Source organism: Rhea pennata, chromosome 17 (assembly GCF_028389875.1).
Source record: "Rhea pennata isolate bPtePen1 chromosome 17, bPtePen1.pri, whole genome shotgun sequence".
NCBI lineage: Eukaryota > Metazoa > Chordata > Aves > Rheiformes > Rheidae > Rhea > Rhea pennata.
In genome coordinates, this window is record NC_084679.1 from 2,465,898 (window position 1) to 2,486,317 (window position 20,420).

Here is a 20,420-nt window from a genome sequence, read left to right on the forward strand (position 1 = left end):
GGGAAGAGTTCAACTAGTACAGGTTGAACTACCCTGTGTCTTGAGTAGGTTTCACACAGCAAAGAGTGCTATCTAGGACAAAATGACTATAATACCTTTTTTATTATTATTATTTTTTTGAGAGGGGAGAGGGACGGGACTTTGAGGGAGAGAGGGAAGAGTATCACAGCATTTGAAATTTAGATTCTGCAAAGCTGTATCAAGGTGGGAATCTGAGGTCACTAGCTGATTTTGAAAATCTTGGCCTTGTTTAATCCCCACTCCTTTGGACTGCAGCTTTGTCTGTCAAATGTAACTCTGATTTAAGATGCTGAAGTAGTAGTTCTCAGTAGCTGTCTTAATTGTTTTGGGGAGTGATTTGTTCATCTGAAAAACACTTCATTTCTGGTGTGCTTGGTCTAATAAAGTCAATAAGAAATCTACTATATGTGGCAAACTTTGCATTGGTAGCTGCCTTATCTAAAAGACTGTAGCTCAAATAAATTGTTTGATAAACAGGATCTCTTTTTTCAGATGTCAATTTTAAGGAAGTGTTGAGTGCTCTTTTGCAGTTGAACTTGTAAAAGAGCTAAATGTTAAATAAAGCTTTTGAATTTTTTTTTTTGTAAAGTTATTTGCAAATTTGTATTGCATTGCTTACAGAGGTATAATATCTTGACATGATTTCTGTTTGCCTATAAAAGCTCTGCATTTTTCATTAAATTATGCGTACCATGTATCGCGTACTATTATAAAGAAAAAGCCTTTGAAATGAGACAGTTATTGACATTCTTGCTTGCAATCTTGAGTGCTTCATCTTTCTAAGAAAAAAACAACAGAGTACATAGTGATTTAAATAATTAATTGAGGTGCTTTGAAGTATTCAGTGTCAATTTTCTCCAAGATGAGTTTTATCAGTGAAAGCATACAGCTGAAAATGACAGTGGGAAGAATGAGGTTTTGAGGGTGGAGGGGGAGGCTGACAGACAGCAATCTGACTGTGTGTGACAGAAAGCAAAAGGCCGTGCACACAGAGTACATGGAAAGGATCTCAGATTGATCAGTCATGCTTCTGAAAAAAACAATTCATAACTGACTATTATCACATTTAAGGCATGGTCAAGATTCCTGTATTTAGCTAGGCTGTTATGTCAGATCTTTTGGAAAATATGGCTTCTTCCTAATTCCCTGATGATTAAAATAGAAATTGTAAAATAATTTTTAATGACCTCTGTATCTGTTTCTTTCTAGCAAAAATGTATTTTTTTTCCATGTTGAGATACAGAATTTGTAAGTTCTCCAAAAGAGTATTGAACTTATCAATGAACAATAATTAGAATTACGAACGCTGTATGTTTGTAAATATCATAACTATTCAGGTTTAATGACTCCTGTTTAGATTTAGTTTTGTTTTCAGAAGAATCTAGTCTTGTGTACATCTAAATATGTTACTTCAGTAGGGCAAAAGCTTCCCAATTTGTATTTGGAAGTGAAAGTAATCAGACTCTTGAAAAGACCAAACTAATTAATTTATTACCCATTTTAGTCAAGAAAAAAAAATCTGGCCCTCTCTAGCTATGTCTGCACTAGCTTTTATTAATGCTTTGGCTCAGCCCCAGGAAAACCCACAAATTGTGTTTGAAGATCTAAAAACGGTTAATTGCCTACAAGAAATACTGAGTATAGCTGTCTGTAATAGATGCAAAGTTGAGATATTTTATAATGTGCCTGGATTGCTTTTATTACACATGTTGTTTATGACGCAGGCTGTGGTAGGTGATCTCCCTACCTGCATGGTGCTACCTCCTCTTTCAGAAAAATACTATAATTAAGACTGGCACTTAGCCAGCATTCTTTCATTATGCTACCCTTTCTTCCTCTTTTCACTTCCTCCACAAAAAAAAAAATTTGAAAATCACCCAGAAAAGAAATGCAAATTAGAAAAGATGTTTCATGAAATATGTTGGATAGTTTCTTTGGGATACCGGATATTATATTCTACACGTTTGCTGTTCTCTGTGAGTATTCAGTTTAGTTTCAATAGACATCTTTAATTCATATTTTTCTTATCCTTTTAGAGGGTCGCTGAAAACCTTTGTTCATACAGTACATCTATTACAGAAACAGACTGATCTAGGATCCTTGCCTGTGGCTGATGTATTATACAGGTGTGTACTGATTTTTCTAATTGTAACATTTTCATACGGCTTTGAAAATGTATAAATGCATTTATGGATAAATGTCTTTTTAATGGTAAATCCGTTTAATCACATTTATTGAAAGCTCTAGGAAAGATCAAAATGTAGTCAGTTGGAGAAGGAAAACATTAGAAAGCCAAATGTAAAAGGACCTACCAATTGTTGTTGTTTTTTTTTTTTTTAATTAAATATTGATGATTCCTTTAAGTGGCTTATAAATTCTGACAGAGTAACATTACTTCAGGAATATCTTTAACTTTTGACTTACCTTATTTTTGCAGTCATTGTTCTCTGTGCATCTTGTTTTGTTCTCTGCTTAAGGTTGTTGCTTTTGGAGGGAGGACCAGGATCTCCCTCTTGTTTGCTTGGAGGAAAGCATATAGTATCTTGGGGCTTTGAAGACATGTTACCTGCACCTGATGCCAACAGTAGTTCCAGCAGTGAAAATAAAGGTGAATTATTTTATGACTGTAAAATATTATATTATCACTATTTGCAAAGGAAAACAAAGATGCTTTTTGTAGTGATTTTTTTTTTCTTAGTTATCTAAAGCTTTCAAATTGGAGAAGTTTTTTTTGTTAGAAGTCATTTAAAAGCAAGTACAGTACATATTAAATAATTGAAAGCTGAAGGGCTTAAAAGGACCATCTGGAGAGAGAATTGGGCATCACAAGAGTATCCAGAAGCTTGATAGATAATGAGAGGGGGAGGGGAGCAATTGCCTGGGCACTTAGTTGTCTAGCTTGCACATTCAAAACTGAAGTAAGCCTAATTTTACAGAAGTACTAATTGGTTTGCATTATTTGGCTTGACATGCCAATTCTCGTTATGCTAATCTAATTAGGTATGTAAATGACTTGTTTGCTTTTTAAAGATGATATAGGGATCAGCTTGAAATAAGTATCCTTTTTATATATTAAAATGAAGAGGGTAAGTCAAGTCTTGATGTTAATTTAGTGACAGTATATCGTATCTCTTTTCAAATGCAAGAACACAGGTTCTGAAATAAGATGTCACTTTTGGTTGTTGAAGATCAGATGCTGTTTTTAATTGTCTAGTAATCAAGTTGTAGGGTATAATTAAAAGCAGTAGGTACAGTGACCTTCCCTATCTTCAGTGGGATTTTTGTGCAGAGGTTAAACTGAGTTTAGATCTTGTCTACTCATTAGTCTTTTAGGAAGCTTAATTTTTGTCTGGTGCAGTATCAGTTTATGCAGTAGCTGTTGTTGTCAGAGCCTATTTACTTTTAGAAATTCATTGCTTTTCTTCCTGCCTCTATTCTTCTTTTGTCTCTGAATCTGTTCTATATGTCCATTTTTATTCCTTCCTTTGTATTTCTTTCCTTGAATTAGTTATCAGTTTCTATTTCTTTGCTTACTATTTTTTGCAATGTGAGAAAATTCACATTACTTTAGAAATATTAGCTCAAACTTCGATGTCTCATTAAGTTTGATGGAAGCAGAGGAATTTACAAATCTGAGTTATCATTTTAGGCTGTTAGCAAATTTAATGAAGGCATCTATTTTTTTTTAAGATCCCCTCTCCCCTCATCCCTGTTACAGTGCTTTACCTTGTGTCGCTTTTTGATTATTACTTTTGTCATTCACAAAATAATAAGTAATGTTTTAGAAATGATTTTTGTGTTTAATTTAACAGTGTTCTGAGGTGGAAGAAGCTTGTTACAAGCTGTAAGAGCAGTACCAAGTTGTACCAGTAATTAGGTTAAGGCTCAAGGTTAGATTACTCTTTCCCCATAAACACCATGTTATTGCAGCAATGGTGGTTCTGAGCAGAAAGGCCTGTATATTCATAAACCATGCTTGTATTTTATCTTACACCAAGTGCTGTGTTCTGAATAACATTGGCTGTTGTAAAAACAGAAGTCTTCTGCTCCTTTGCATCATACTGAAAGCATTTACTAGCAAATACTGAAGTTATTTTATGTTTAAGTAAAGGACTTTTACATCTGAAATGAATTTTGTTGAATAGTTCTGGAGTCCTAAGCATGATTAGATATGCTAGTCTAGCTTCTGCTATATTTAAACTGACTTTTCTGCATGCTGTTTAAAAACTACACACTTAATGTTTTTATTCTAGAAGTTTGGGCCGTAATACCTGAAGCACAGTCTTTAGCACTCAAATGAGAGCGTAACATAGAAACAGGAAATTATTCAAAGATGGATAATGTAAATTTGAATCCTAAAAGAGAGTGGTAGTGTCATTTCTTATGTCAAAAGAAAAGTCATGTGGATAGCACCAAATTCCTGTTAAGTTTATTTGGCAACACTTGGAAATTCAAAATATCTTAGTGTTTGCATGAGAGTTCTGCATAATCCAGGCACCTCCTTAAAGGGTTGTAAGAAACGCAAGGAAGTTGTTGTACAAGGAATCTGATTTTAAGTATGTTCTGATAGCTCTAAGGACACCAAAGAGTAAATTCAGTATTAAAAACATGATCCTGACCTGTCGGAAAAAGGAGCATTGGTGGGTTCTCAGTTGCTGTTGTAGCTTTAGTAGAAGTACAGGCCTCATAGATGATTCTGTCTTGTATGTTACATAGAAGGTCTCTGCTGTATTTTCTTCCTGATTCAGATGCAGACTTAGGGCGCTGTCTTGCAGCAGATGGGCTCTATCTTTATACAACTAATTCAGTGGGCAGAGGAATAAGCAAATTAGGATCTGGATTACATGGTACTTTACGGTGAGTAACAGCATAGTTGGATATTTGTTTTTCTGCAGATTAAAAAAAAAAATCCTTGTCTAGGTAGATCTTTCTCAGATGTCAGTCCTAACAAGACTAGAGTACATTATGCATTTTCATTAAAAGTTATTTTAATGTTCTGGTTTTCTGTTCTGAAATTCTTATTGAGTATGTTTTCTGTAGAATTAAAGTGCAGTTTATGTTGGAAGGGACCTATGGAGATCATCTAGTCTGACCCTCTCATCAAAGCGGGTATACTAGTAGAATAGCTAGCATTTTAGATTTTTGTTTTTAAATGTATAATAGGTTGGTTTGTTCTTCATTGAAAGGGATCTACTATAGACAAATTTTGTGACCTTTTTATGTCTAGCCATACAGTCGCTAAATTTGTAAGCATTTGTTTTCTATGTTATTCATTGTATAAATGGTTTGTGCAGATGTTGCTCACTTTGCCTCCTCACGTTATTGCTTAGAAGTCATGAGGCTTCTTATGCTTAAAGTCTTACAGAAATTATTGACTGACTTTGACTTGGATTTAAGTTCAAAGTTCAAGAATGTGATTGTGAATTATTCTTGAAAAAAAAAATAGGGAAAAGTCTTTAAAAAGTTTTAATATGTTGCTTTTTTTGCCAGAGGTTTTGTGTACTGCCGTAATGAGGAGCTGGAGACTGGATGGGTTGCTTTTGGCAGCAATAGACTTCTTCATCGGCCAGTCTCTTTTGATAATAAGCCTCACTCCCTTTTCCAGGTTGTGGATCAGCATACCCTCCAGGTAAAAAGAACAGCCAGTAGCTCCATTGCAGAGTAATAGTAGAATAAGAAAACATTCTTAATTTATCATGGTTGTTTCTAACCTCATTAATTAGTTTTGTGTTTAAAGTTTTCTTGTTTTACTTTGTGAAACTGCCTTTTATGAAGTCCCATTAAAATAACTTGTAAGTGTATTATAGATACTGCTCTGTTTCTGTGTGCGTATCTACACATATGTACGTTTATACAGTGTATGTCCCTATATGTGTTTGGTAGTATTATGATAGAATCTGGTATGATCATATTATAAAACAATTGAACAATAGCAAAATGGACTTTGACTTTAACTAAAAATGTAGTCCTCTTGAACAACTCCCTATTCTTCTACTGTAACAGTGTTCAGGTTTTGTTTCTAATTATGTCCTTTGTCTAAAGAACTACCATCCTTCCTAAAATTGGATAGTTTGTATACTTTGGGGTTTTTTCCTGTCCTAGTTTTAAGGGTGGTTGTGCACATTCATGTCCAGTGTGTTCCTGAAACTGAATGTTTGGATTCACTTTTGCCATCATTTCCTTTTAAAGTTTTGAGTAATGTTTCAGAAAAGTAGAGGAAAGTAGATAGCCACTTAGCATGTAACTTTTTCCTAATGGTGTTGTGGGTGTATTCCTAATCATTTGAAAGAGAGAGGTGATCCCTTTATTTTTAGTTACATTAAGTGATTAGATACATAATCTAATTTGAATACAGTAGGTCTATTTGGCAAACATTGTACAATAGCTCTTCATTATAAATAAATGACATGGGATCAGTATGTCCAATAATAACTCTTATTATGGATTACCTGCACTTGATCTTTTTTATTTGTTTTTTAAATTACACTGTTAATACTCGTAAGAACAGATTTCAAAATGAGAACTTTCTTGTTTTGTCCTTACACTGTAGGTATGTCAGATAATCCCAATGCCAGTAAATCACTTTCCAGTTGGCAGTACTATGACTACCGTGCATCTTTCTTCAGATGGTACATATTTCTACTGGATTTGGTCTCCTGCAAGCCTCAATGAAAAAACACCAAAGGGCCACTCTGTTTTTATGGATATTTTTGAACTTATAGTAAGTAAATTTGAGTGTTTTCCGTGACTCTTGAATTGGTAGCGTGGCTAGTGCATAATTAAATATTAGCATTTTCAAATCAGTAGATAAGGTTCGAATATTGATGTATGTAATCAGAATAGCTGCTTTGTAATATGTTTACAAAATAACTATAACAGAACAGAAGGTGTGGTGCTTGGTCCTACTTTTCAAAGGACATACAACTATCACGGTCTTGCAGTGTGAATTGCCTTAATAATGTAAAACATACTTTATTATTGTTAACAGTTTAGTTTTATACTGAGACAGTAATTCACTGCACTAGGATTTAAAATACTGTTTCTTGTGGATCCTCTTTGTTGTGTTAAAAGCTAATCAGGCCCCAGGAGTTGAATGTAATTGTTTTGTTAACAATGAATTTTATAACCTAAAATGATTTTGATATTGTATGCTAATTGTTGGTGTGTACACACGTGTGTGTGTGTGCACACACACAAACCACCTCAATCTAAACATTTATTTGTTTACGTAGCAGAGCTTTCAGCAATTCAGCATATTGATAGTTGAAATTATGGACTTTAGCTTTGACAAAGTACTTTGGGAGCAATGTCTGTGTTGTGCTTAGTGATTTCTAACTGCAGATTGTAACCACTGCACTTAGTGGGACGATGGAACTGAAAGAGGTGGGTTACAGTAGTATAGCTTATAGAAATTATCTAACGCTATAAATCAGACATTATCTTCATTGTCTGGCATATGATTTAAAGACTTCTCTTAGAAAATTCACTAGCGAAATAACAATGTTAAAAATCGAGCTTTTTAATATTTTAAGTAGTTTTCCAGAAATAAAGTTATGACAAGCAGTTCTGTCTTCCAGAACTAAAAGATGAAAAGATGCTATATTGAATTGCAGAGTCACAACCAAAACAGTTATTCATCTGTCTAGCTTTTATAATACTTTTGCAAGACCCTTGACACCAAGATTTATGTTTGTATCCCAGCCTCATATATTTTGTTGTCCTTAGCAAGCAGGTTCTGTTAAGATCCCCTGTCTCATTGGGATTTTAATGTCTAAAAGCTCTTTCTCTTTTCTCCATTTTAATAGGTAGAAAATGGCATATGTATAGCAAATCCTCTACAGGAACGAATTATATTAATGAGAAAAGAAGGTGAATCTGCCAAGAGTATAAATGAGATGCTTCTGAGTAGGCTGTCTCGGTATAGAGCCTCCCCATCAGCAACACTGGCTGCTCTCACTGGCTCTACAATCTCTAATACATTGAAAGAGGATCAAGCAGGTTAGAAGAGATTTTATTGGCTTACAGTAACTTTTCACCTTTTGTTTCTTAACATATTTAGTATCGCTTCCAATAACTAATGCTATCTCAATGTCAAGAACTGAATTTTTTTCTTCAAAGTGAATGTTTGAAATATGTATGCAGTATTTGGATGCAGGTGGTTAAAAGCTGAATTACAAGTTACTTTGCTAAACTGGACATTGATTGTGGGAAGAAATTGAAGAATGAAAATTTGGAGGAATAGTTGTATACATGGCACTTTTTTTGGCTACATATTTGATTACATAACTTGTGCCTTACGTGATTTATTTGATTAAATTGGTAATTGTATTTCACTGCTAGCAGTTCAGGCGGTTTCAGTGAGACTGTTTCAAAAGTAAGGTAACTGACCTACTAATTATTAGTAAAATAGAACACAATTTAGAAAATGCAATTTCCTTTTTGGAAGCAAATTGAATGTTATGCTTTGAAAGTAATTTTGCTTCTTTGAGGTAATTTGTAAAATACTTGGCTATTATTTTATAGACTTACTGAAACTATCCAAATTAATCAGGCAATCTTGAATGAACATAGTGTTGATTGCTTTCAGGAGGATCTGGAGCTTTTAAAAATTTATCTTAAGATTTTATTCAGTTTGCCCTTAATTACTCCTCTTCCTCTTTCAAACATACATCCAGAACCACATGAAGTTTGTTTTTTTTTTCCTTCAAATTTAAAGAATTAGAGATATTTCCATAAATACAAATTGTACAGGAAATAGATATGCTTACAGGGGTAATTGGGAAAGAGTTAGCTTGAAGAGCTATTTTAAAGACTATTTTTCCACTTGACAGCTAGAGTGCTACAGAAGAAGTGATTATTCTTGGCTAATTCTTTAGTCAGTGCTCAGAGAAGTGTTGATTAGCTGTGGCAGGAGCTAGATCATTTTGACTGTAGAGATTTCATGCAGACCAAGGGAACTTAAAATAGTAAGCGAGTAATGAATCTGAAATGGTTTCTTTATGTTAAAAGTTCATTTTGCTCTAAGATATTGCTTTAAATGTGTTTATCACCATACAATTCTTAAAACAGTTTTTATTTCTGCTGAAGTTCTAGGCTTCTAACTTTCCTGATTTGGGGATTGCTGTAAAAACAGTATGAAACCTTCTGCACCCTTCTGGGGATTGATGCTGAATTTGTGAGATAGTGATAGTTTAGTGGCCATTCTTTTAAGTAATTTCCAAATTATGCAGAATGTTGCTTTTATGAATTTCTGTATTTGAAGCCTTAAATAGAAATCTGCTTTGTTTGCTGCCTGTTTTTTTTTTTTCCAAGTCTTTAACTTCATGAAGAAATGCCTGTTTGTTTTATAGTTTTTGTTTAACATTCCAGCTGCAAACACTAGTTGTGGTCTGCCACTGAAAATGTTAAGAAAGACTCCGATATACACATGTGGAACATACTTGGTGATGTTGGTCCCACCCCCAGGTGGATCAGGCAGCTCTGCAACACGCTCCCTCTTTGGAGGGACGAGTGCTTTGTCATCTTTAAAAAGTAAGTTACTAACAGTTATGGTAGATTTTAAGTCCTTTCTATTATGAAATATGATAAACTTCTCCAAAATTTATTGAACACTTTTTCTTTATGTAGTTCTTGCTTCAAGCTTGGTATTCAATATTTCGGACGGACAGTTCACAAGTCGAGCAGATCTCATTGATGCTGCAGGAAGTTCACTTGGACGTGGTGCTCTGGTACCAGGACTTGGTAAGAAGTAGATCTGTTTTCTTGGAATATTTCATAACGGAACATATGCAATCCCTATGTTCAAAATAATTTGATTTCAGTTTGCAGTAAGTGACCCTGCCATCTGTAAGATTTTGCGCTAATGTTGAAGTTTTGCAAATTTTTAATTTTTGGAAGTTCAGAATTCTCTGAAGGTATTTCCTGTGATTTGCTTGTGCAATTTCAGCTCAGTTAGCTTGCTGCAATATCTCTAGCAGAAAAGAATCTTGAAAAAAGTCTGATATATACCATGCTTATGCTATAAGGTGCTGGAAGTTTTTAATTATCTTAGTATTTGTAAATATATAAATGCATCTTAACTGGAAAGGTGTGCTCTTTTAAAATTATTATTTCCCTGTCACTTTAGGACTGAAACCTCATGCGAATTTTCTTCAGGACTCCTTTTTACAAGCTTAGAATAATAACAAATAGAAAATAATATCTTAAACACTGTCCATGCTACTTAAAAGCACTGTTTCATTAAAATGCTAGCAACAATGTGCGGTATTTACCTTGCCTAAGAAAGAAGATAGTTTTAAAAAATGTGTTAACTAAATAGTTTTAAATAATGTTTTCAAACCCCAGCATGGACCAAAATAGTTTAGCTACATTAGCTATTGTTTAGAGACTTACCTCAGTTATTTGAAACATGTAGACAAGTATGTTGTTTTTTAAGAACCCCTAAAATATGCTAAATACCTCTTATCATAAAGTTGTGTCTACAGTCCACTCATGCCTTTCCTTTTATTGTTTTGGACCTGCTTGTGTTTATAGATTGTAAGCTTTTACAGAGATGAGTCTGTGTTAGCACTTTCTGCAAGTTGCACCATGCAAACTGTCTGTTTTATAAAAAGTCAGGTTACAAATCTGTGTAAAAAGTTTATGGAGGATTAATATGTTTTACTTGTATAATATATAATATATATAATAATTATATAATAAAATAATAATAAACACTGGAGTATTTACTTGGGACAGATATGGATGTGCATTTACTCAAAACATCAAAAGGAGTGTGCATGTGTTTCATTCCTTTAAGAAATTTTTAACATTTTTCATTCCAATGTATAATTAGTTTGCTGTGTCATGTGACAGATTTCTTTAAGGAAATAAATTGGATGCATAAGATTTTTAATAAATACTCTAAAATCTGGTGTGCAAAACATTTTTCTTCTCTTAGGTGCCTGTTATGATACTATGAATAACATGATCTGGACATGCTCTAATGATTATATTGATCAGTGGTGTAATCCTGGAAACCAGGCATTCCATTGTGTCTGTCAGAGACTTGGAGTTAGTCATATCATTACAGAACCTAAAGGTGAGGTAAAGCACAGGTCAGCCTTTTATACAAAGTGTAAGTTGAATGAAAGGTAGTTGGAAAAACTATCTTCTGAAACATTCTATCAAAAATCATGAAAATTATCCTTGGGAAGTTTTTTATAAATACTGTCCATGGTTAATGAGCTTTGTAAAAAGAAAAAGAAGAGACATGCTTGAAATTTCCATATTCTTGCTAACTTTAGCATGTTACAATAGGATGCAAGTAATTATTTTTTTATAATGTAGAGGGGAGCCCTGAAGTTAGAGATGATGATACCATCTGTTTTAGAAGCAAATGGTAATCCAGTAATCCATGATGTTTAAACTTCTTTTCTTCTTCCAGGAGATGCAACAACAACAAATGAGGTTATTAACCAGTTACTGCACCACGTTGGTGCCATGTGTATCCACCAACTCAATTTGCTTGCAGCCAGCAACAATATTCCCATAACAAATTTTCTGGGCAAACAACATCCTATTGAAGCACATCATCTCAGCAGTATTTGTGACATTATGGAGAAAGCTATGGTGAATGGAGATACTTGTATAATACGCTGCATCCTTGTTGTCTTCCAGGTACAACGGCATCTTAAATATATTTCACAATAAACACTTTAAAAAAAAAAAAAAAAAGACTTAAAAAACCTCACTCATTTAGAATATAGACCGCTGTTTATTTTTTTCTCCGTTGTATTCAGTTTAATGGAGACCGAAGTGATGGTGGGTTGTTTTATATACCCCTTTGAGGTTTCTAATTTAAAAAGTGGATGTGGTTGCCACTGTTGCAGATTTAAGTAAAATCCAGAGAGGTTATGTTTTTTTTTTTGTTTGTTTGTTTGTTTTTTCCCTCCCTGTTAAGGGGCTGGAAGAATGACTTGTCTTGTTGCTAAGGTACTAGCTCAAAATTTTGGAAGGCTAAATGCAATTTCTGACTCTGAGATTTCCAGTCATCTAAGCAAGTAGCTTGAGAAACTGGCAAGAAAAAATGAGTTGACTTAAACTACTGTTGTTCATATTCATATCACCATGTTAGGTGTTTTAAATATTGTTGGTGCTTTTTAAATTATTTTTGTAGGTGGTTTTTAAGTTTTTCTTCAGCCCGCAAACGGAAAGAAATAGAGATATTGTCAGAAGATCAGGCCTATTACTTTGGCAGTTACTGATGGCACCAAGGGACCAGATTTGTGCTGAAATTCAGAAGGAAGTCTGTCTAGCAATTAGGTAAATATCTGTTGTGTCTAATTTAGAAAGAATGTAAGATCTGAATTACTGGAAAAGATCGTTAAACCTGGGTTACTCTAGAAGTTAAGCTTAATATTACAAGAGAAAAGCATTCAAATTGTATTCAGCAATTACATTTTAAATTAATATGATCAAATTTAGATCATTTTAGTATAAAATTATTCTGATCTGTCCTTGTGGAAGAAGGGAAGTGCAGAGTGTTCACTTCTCATGACAGTGAAATAACAGGTAGTGATTAAAAGTGTAGTAAGGACAAAGTTCAATGCAAGTGAAAGCAAAAATGTCTCCACAAGGGATATTTATGCATAGCTGTGGTGTTCTAAAAGTGCTAGCTGTAGAATCCTCTGCTTAGTTTAAATGAAGACATTTATAAGGAGCCGTTCGTTAGTAAAACTGTAGCAAGAGTGGCTGCTTTGTTACTGGATCTTACATTTCCCAATGCAGTCTCTTACGGATATTTGAGCCACAGCTTTTTTCTCTCCATCACCACATTTCTTCTGTTTGATTTGTTTTTTAAGCCATCATTTTTTCCTCCTTTCTTTAAATGTCTATCTGTTTCCTGTATACATGACAGCACAATCATTTTACAAGTAATTATAGTGGGGTTTCACAGAGGGAAGCAAATAGCTCTTGGAGAAGTCTTCAGTAGAAACAAAAAAACAACATAGTTGATTACAAGAGTTTATTGAAGAAAGCTGCTGCTTATTTTATGACGCTGATCTGTATATTAAGATATGGCAGGTGTCTTTTCTAAGTTGGAGGAAGCTATTATATAGCAATTCAAAGCACTATCTGTGAGACAGTAAGTGAGATTCTGTGACACTATTTTTCATATGTCCCCTGAAGTTATTCCATTTATTTTTAAAGGTGTTAAATAATGCTTTTATTTTTTTCTTTAGCTCTGGTTTAAATATCCTGTATCCTGGAGAAGTAGAAATCAATAATTTATTGAAATTGGTTCTGACTGAAGGTGAGAATTTCTTACTGACATCTAAGAGTCTGCCCTTCTAACGGAAAACAAAATGTGAAAATGCTTCTTAACTTCTGCAAAGAAAACAGTACAGAATATTTGTCTTAAACCCAACCTTTTCTAGGAGATTAGAGTACTTCCAATTCTGAAGCAACCTTCTAAATGGCTGCAGGGACAAGTGTATGTTAGGGGTAGAAAGGGGAAATCTGTCTCAAAATCATAGTAATTGTTTAAGATCAGAAAGAGAATACTCAAGAGTCTGAGTATTTATGGTATGTCTTTTCCAGCTTATATTACAGAGCACCTACTTAACAATTAGCATTATCTACAGCAGCCTCTGATAATTACACAGTAACCAGTAGTAATTTTAGTCCTCAGAGAAAGAGTAATAATCTACTTATATTCACCATGAAATGGGAACATGAATACAGGAGCAGCTGATGCACAGTAATTTGTTACTTTATAGTAACTTGTTCATGTGTCAAAGTCCTTGGAATTTAAAACAGTGCTACATGCACAATAAGTCTTAATAGCCTATAATATGAACAAGGAATCAGGCTACACTGTAAATATAGTTATTTCTGATCAGTAACATATATTCAGCAAGATATCTGAGGAAATAAAAATAAATCTTGTAAAATGCTGCTTTGCAAAAGTTTTTGCATTCCATTTTAGGAGAGAGAAATAGTGGTCTCTCTCAACTTCGTGACGTTATCCTGACTAATTTAGCTGAACAGCTTCAGAACAACAGATTTGGAAGTGAAGATGATGATCATTATAGGTAAAATGAAGCAATTTTTTAAAAAACTTTTATAATGTTATATGTTTCTGTTATTTACTTTCGATAAGCTTGGATAAAATTCTTATATTGTTGATACTCTTAATTCTAGTGACACATAAATATACACACACACACACACACACACATATATATATATATATATACACACAAAACACTCAATACTATCTTTGTGAGCATTGTATATAGGATTTCATGAGGGCAAAGAGAAGAGTTCATGTTGATTTGAGGTATTAGGAGAAACTTTGGACACTTGTGTGCTTAAGTTTAGATTTGAGTACCCTGATGTTCACTGTGCATATGGTAAACGCAGGTGATAATTTATGGTGTAACACTGACGTAGCACTCAGCATCACTGTGTTAATTTTTAGCAGTAAAATTGACAGTCTCAGGTACCTGTTCAAGTTGGAGGGTTTTGTTTTGGTTTTTTTCTTTTTTTTTAGGAGTCTTTACACATCACATAGACTTATATAAGCAGCACAGGAAATCATTGGTAGACTGTTGCATTGGATATCTATTTTGTTAAACATTTCAGACTTGGTTTTCTCTGTGTCTGAAGTTGAGTGGGCATTTGGTGGGCTTCACATAATTTGTAATACAGTTTGCACTTGCATGGTATTTTGAACTAAACAAAAAGCACGGTAGTTTGTTAACATTTCCCATCTTTCCTGCATTTTTAAAGACTAAATGATGAGCTATTGCACTACATTCTCAAGATTGTTGTCCGAGAATCTTGTGTCTTAATCACCAAGTGCCAAACTGTATCTAAAGATGACTTTCAAAGGCTTCTTTCAACTGTGCCTGTAAGTAGAATGTATTTTGTTAAAAGTGAATTTGCTTTTGACTTCTTTGCCTCCTCCTTAAATCCGACTAGTTTTTCAAGTATATAGAAGCATAGTTGAACACTACTGTCACGTCTCTTAACAAATACAGGAAAGGGATGTCTCGTTTATGCTATATGTAGAACGAAGAAACAATTTCTTGCTGCAAAATAAATCAGGCAGTAAATGCTAAAACAGATTTTTATATGCATTTATTTTTATATTCCTCTGGTAGCTATTTCAGTTTGAAAGTATGCTTTTGTATCTCAACTCTAAAAGCTTCATGGCAACTTTTAAAAAAAAAGAAACGTTTTACAATTGTGTAATGATTCATACAAACAGGATTATCATCGTTTACAGGCAGAAATGAATGAACATTGATATTTTTAATGGAAAAGTATGTATACATGTTCTCAGCAGGATCAATTTCTTGATCTGGCTGATTGCAAAGGCATGTGAACTTGTATGAAAACACAGGGCAGAGGGCAGGGAACTCATGGCCAGTGTTGCAAGAAGATGGGAGAAGAGTAGCAGCATGGAACTATCATCTTCAGCAACATGAATTAAATTTAGCTTCAGCTGACATGGAACCTTTATATGTGTGCTCTGTGGTGACATCATCTTTGAAAAATAAAGATTAAATGATTTAAATAATATTACAGTGCCCTGCAAAGCATGTACATACAAACATTTAGTGCATAATTATGATGACTGCATACTTAAATAAAATGTTAATGCTTATATATTTTGCATGTTTGTTCACAAAATTCAGTATTTTGCGACTGGTTTCTTCTTTCATTTGAATTAACAAGCCTCCTGTAAGTCAGCAAAAATTTATTGTCAAGGCGAACAGTTAATGTTTTTTAACTTGTCCTTTGCCCCCTAATTTAGTCCTCTCTTACATTTTTGAAGTACAAGGATTGGCTGAATCAAGGCTGATTAAAGGGTTTAGATAATATAAAATGTACTTATTTATATTAAAGGCTGCATCTTCGTGCTTGCGGTATCTGATGGCTGTACAGAACCACCTACTCAGTAACACTATTTTGATTAAACCTGATGAAAATGATGACAGTGACAGCTCCTTGCAGGGAGAGACATTGAAGGTACAGGTAAACACCAAGTTTTATTCCAGTATGGCTCTCTGCAGTCAGTGTTCTTCTGACACCTCTCTTTCTGCAGTATGTTCCACTTCTGCTGTATTGTCAATTCTTTTCCTCTTGGTTTAGTTAAATTACAGTAGACATTATTTTCCTGCTCTTCAGCTAGAGTCTGTGGTTGTTCTGGGCTCCATATTCCAATTTGAGTTCTATATTGTGAGTGAGAGCAAATGTTTACTTTCCCAAATCTATGTAATGAGGTATTTTTCAGAAAATTTACATGTCAGGAATTAATTATGCACATATTTCCCCTCCCTTCCTCTCCTTATCATTTAGACAGACATTGAAACATTTGTTTTTCAGATTTAGATAGAAAATGATTTTGTTTTATTTGCCTTACTTGGCTTCAGATTGTTGCAGTCTAACTATAAAGCTTATGTAGCGCCATCTTCCTCCTGTTGTGTGAAATAGTGTGAAATCATCACTTTTTTTTTGTTTGTTTTTTTTTGTTTGTTTTTTTTTTGTTTGTTTGTTTTTTTTTTTTTTTTTGTTTGTGGCAAGGGAACTGAGAGGACAAGGTTTGAGGACAGTGGTAGTTTTGTTGGTATAAGGCTTATTAAACTGTTGTTGTGCTTCATATTATTGCTGGAATAGTGCTGAATAAGCTCATATAAGCCAAGTTTATCCTAGCATGCAGGCTGTTTTTTAATAGTTTTTGAAATGGTTCTTCTATAATACTACTAACTTCTCAACTTCTGGTGTTGTTTGCTAAGCTGTTTTTAGAGATTTTGTATGCTTGTAATCTGATGCAGTTATAGTTACTTGTTCAGACTTGCTGAGTAAATGCTGAATGTTTTAGTACTTTCCTTGTCTCCCTGTTCATCCTTGTTTTCATTGTTCAGTTTCTCTCTTTACAGTGATCCTCATACCTGCTAGGATATTGTCACCAATGCTGTACCTTGGTGGTCTAACAGCTGCTCTCCTGTGCTGGACTGGGGATCTCTTCCCTCTAGAAACTGGATGTGCATCCTGTAATATGCACCTAGTTTCTCCCAGCACTTTGGGGCTTAGCATTAATCAAATTTAAGTCTTGGATGAATCTACCACTGCAGGCCTGCCAGGTCACATTATCATTATTTTAGTTTGGAAATCCCATCCTTTCATTCAGTTATCTTATTTATTTATTTATTTATTTATTTATTCTTATTTTGTTTTTTAGGAATTTAAGTATCTTATAACCTTTTTGCACTTAGGAACTAAAGACCAGCATTTTGTCACTTGCTACACAAATTTTGACGGGATGTGATGAAGTCTTAGAAATGCTGCAACAAGTCACTACGGCACTAATAAACAGTGACATTTCTGACAGAGAGCAAAGGTAAGACAAATATGAACGTGCCTACTTCAAAATAGTGAAGTGTTGCTTTTTGTGGCTTGTGTAAGCAGAAGTTAGCGTTAAATATTTTTTTATTTGTAACTTCATATGCAAGCTTTGAATTTGTAGGACCTGTTTCTTACTGTAACATTTGTTTAGCACTGATCTCTTGAAGATTCTAGAATCAGACTTTCCATTTCAGTACTACTAGCTTGATGATCTACAGATCAATATAAACTCCTCCAATTTAAGTTTTCGGTCAGTTCCAATGGTACTTATAAGCAGAGTAACTGAAAACAAAAGGTAATTCACCTGCTAAGAATATTATAATAAGATAGATCTTTTTTAACTCCTGAATACTACATCCCTATTAACTGTACTGGATATTTTATCCAATGCAAATCTTGGATGATGCTGTAACATCCTGCACGTCTCATGAAATAGTAGCCCCTGGCCCTTCTCTCCGTTCCCCCTTGCCCCAAAAAATATATGTTGAGATTGGAATGTAAACAAAAGTTGTGAACTTTTTCACTAATTAAACAAAAATGCTGATGTTTTTATCTGTGTTTCAGTTTCTATGTCTTTTTGTGCTTGCATGATTAATTTTGTATATTCACAGTTTAAAACTCCTTTCGAGATCTTTTTTTTTTTTTTAGATGAGTTTCATGCTCCGATACCGTTTTGTAGATGGAGATTCTTTTACATTACTTTATAAACTACTTGAGGTAAAAGCCTGGTATATGTACTGAACAAGTACAGTTCTGTGTATGGACTTTGATCTCAGGCCTATACTATCTCAGGAGCTTATATTTTTCTGAATAATTATTAATCTCGTGATTTACTGTGTTTTAGTCTGTCATTGTTTAATAAGAACTGGCAGCAAAGGTTGAGATGCTAACACCTTTGAGAAACATTAATATTTTCCAGATAGTGTTTTTTTTTTTTTTTTTTAATGTGCTGGAATGTAAATGTTCTCTGCTGAACTTCGAATTATTTACTTGCACAGTCTGGAAGATTAAACAGTTGTCTTTAAAAAACAGTAATGATAATCTATGAAAATAGCTGTTACTGTATAAACCTTGAATTTTCTTGCAGATTAAAAGGCCTGGAACAAATTACAAAGGCTACTATGCTTGGTCATCTGCTTCCTGTACTGCTGACATCTCTGATGCATCCAAATCTACAGACTCTTACCATGGCTGATGCCTTGATGCCTCAGCTGGTGCAGCTGGTTCTTTATACAAGTCAGGTATGACCCTCACGTGAGCAGTTGTATACGAAGGAAAAAGATGTTGCATGTGTTTTCTAAAATGCTGTAAAATTTGATCAGCTGTCTGCAGTAAGTTATCCACAAATTGTAGTTGAAAAATTACTCAACAGCTTGTAACAGAAGCTGATAGTAGCTGTTGTACCAAGTCAAATTTAATATGCAGCATTAAATAGATATTAATTCTCATTAACAACATACAATATAATTGTTAATATGTTTCAATACTGAGATTCCTAAAATGAGTTACTGTTTGCATGTTTCTAACACTGTACATTTTGTGATACAGACTGCACTGTTGCTTAAAACTCAGTCTCCAGTTTTCTCAGAGCTGAGCAGTTCACCCAGTGGTGCATCAGAACAGAAGGGCAAGCTGTTACCTGATGAGAGGTGATTTGCTTCATGTTTGTGTCTTCTCATGAGATAAAATATTCTGTGATGTTGGTTTGACTGTTTCTGTAGGATAAATCTTGAAGAGAGGCAAAGTTGTAATAGTCTGTAACGTTGTCTTAGGGATCCAAAAAAAAAGCATTTATAAAAGGTAATTGATCATCTTATAATAGTAAATTAGCCAAGGAGGACTTTCATGAGAAAATGCAACTTACTCTAGCAGGAAGAGATACACCTTTGAAACAGTATTGAAAAGGTATTAAATGGCTTAAGCTATAAAGGTAAATGTAACAATTTTTAGTCCTGTGTTAAAATCCTTGGTCTCAACTTAAAGCTGTGTAGCTTCTGCTTAAAAACAGGTATGATAAGCAAGTTTTGTTTAATTTAGTTGAATTTTTGTATTTGCAGTGTTGCAGAATTTGTAGAACTGGTGTGTAGTACCATTTACTTTTTCATGTTGCTACTTGTTAACCGTAATTTGGTAATTGGAAAGCATAGGAGAGACTTCAGATTTTACATGTCAGATTGGCATGGTTATTTCTAATGCAGGGTAGTGCATGCTATGCAGGTTTTTCATATTTTTCAATACACTTATGCCTGAAATAAGGAGTTGATATTTTGAGTTGCTATGTATCAGTACTGAGAGGTGTTTTTTTTAAGTACCTTATGTTTTGATGTTTGAATATATAGTATAAATCTAAATGTTGAATTTCAGGACTCATTTTTCACTATTGTTTCAGAATGCTGGAAGAGAAAGAAGAACCAGGTTTTCTTACGGGTTTGAAGATCCCTGCTCCCTGGGCTGCTGGGAAGACTGTAGAAACAGTTCATCCTGTCAGGGATAACTATAAATTTAAAGAAACTGTTCATATTCCAGGAGCCCGTTGTTTATATCTTAGATTTGACAACAGATGTTCTTCACAATATGATTATGATAAGGTAAGCAATGGCCAATTTATAACATGTTTTCCTTTCTTTCTTTCTCTGCTTCTTTCCTTCTTGTACATTTCTGTCAGGAGCACTTCTCATTTTATCTTTGCTGCCCCTTGTCTTTCATGGCTCCTTACTCTCAGTGCTGAACATGATATCAGAGGTTTTTATTGATAACAGCTTATTGTACATGGCAATGCCATAGTCTAGTTATCTAGTGTGGGGTATGTGTGTATGTTTATATAAATATATATATATATATATATATATGTATACACACACACACACACGCACATATATATATATATCTGGTCTTCTAGTATGTTGTTTCAGAACATAAGCTCTATTGATTCTGTCACTGTTTAAAATTTATAAGTTAAAAGGACTTTTTGTTAGTAGTTACACTTCTTAATTAGGAAAAGT

General features: G+C 34.0%; 1 protein-coding gene across 3 annotated transcripts in view; it reads left to right on the forward strand.

The window, feature by feature from the left end:
• The window catches only part of HECTD4 (HECT domain E3 ubiquitin protein ligase 4), a 75,694-nt gene that overhangs the window by 11,805 nt on the left and 43,469 nt on the right, over positions 1-20,420 (forward strand). For 2 of the 3 annotated variants that reach the window (XM_062589758.1, XM_062589759.1), the window contains exons 3-21: positions 2,058-2,147; positions 2,499-2,629; positions 4,770-4,878; positions 5,512-5,650; positions 6,572-6,742; positions 7,827-8,019; positions 9,391-9,552; positions 9,649-9,762; positions 10,961-11,101; positions 11,447-11,679; positions 12,179-12,324; positions 13,245-13,315; positions 13,991-14,096; positions 14,797-14,917; positions 15,919-16,047; positions 17,289-17,413; positions 18,506-18,659; positions 18,967-19,067; positions 19,808-20,006. In XM_062589758.1, the coding sequence (XP_062445742.1) occupies positions 2,058-2,147; positions 2,499-2,629; positions 4,770-4,878; positions 5,512-5,650; positions 6,572-6,742; positions 7,827-8,019; positions 9,391-9,552; positions 9,649-9,762; positions 10,961-11,101; positions 11,447-11,679; positions 12,179-12,324; positions 13,245-13,315; positions 13,991-14,096; positions 14,797-14,917; positions 15,919-16,047; positions 17,289-17,413; positions 18,506-18,659; positions 18,967-19,067; positions 19,808-20,006 (2,635 nt within the window). The remainder of the gene's footprint in view (positions 1-2,057; positions 2,148-2,498; positions 2,630-4,769; positions 4,879-5,511; positions 5,651-6,571; positions 6,743-7,826; positions 8,020-9,390; positions 9,553-9,648; positions 9,763-10,960; positions 11,102-11,446; positions 11,680-12,178; positions 12,325-13,244; positions 13,316-13,990; positions 14,097-14,796; positions 14,918-15,918; positions 16,048-17,288; positions 17,414-18,505; positions 18,660-18,966; positions 19,068-19,807; positions 20,007-20,420) is intronic. The other variant, XM_062589760.1, reaches the window with a different exon arrangement.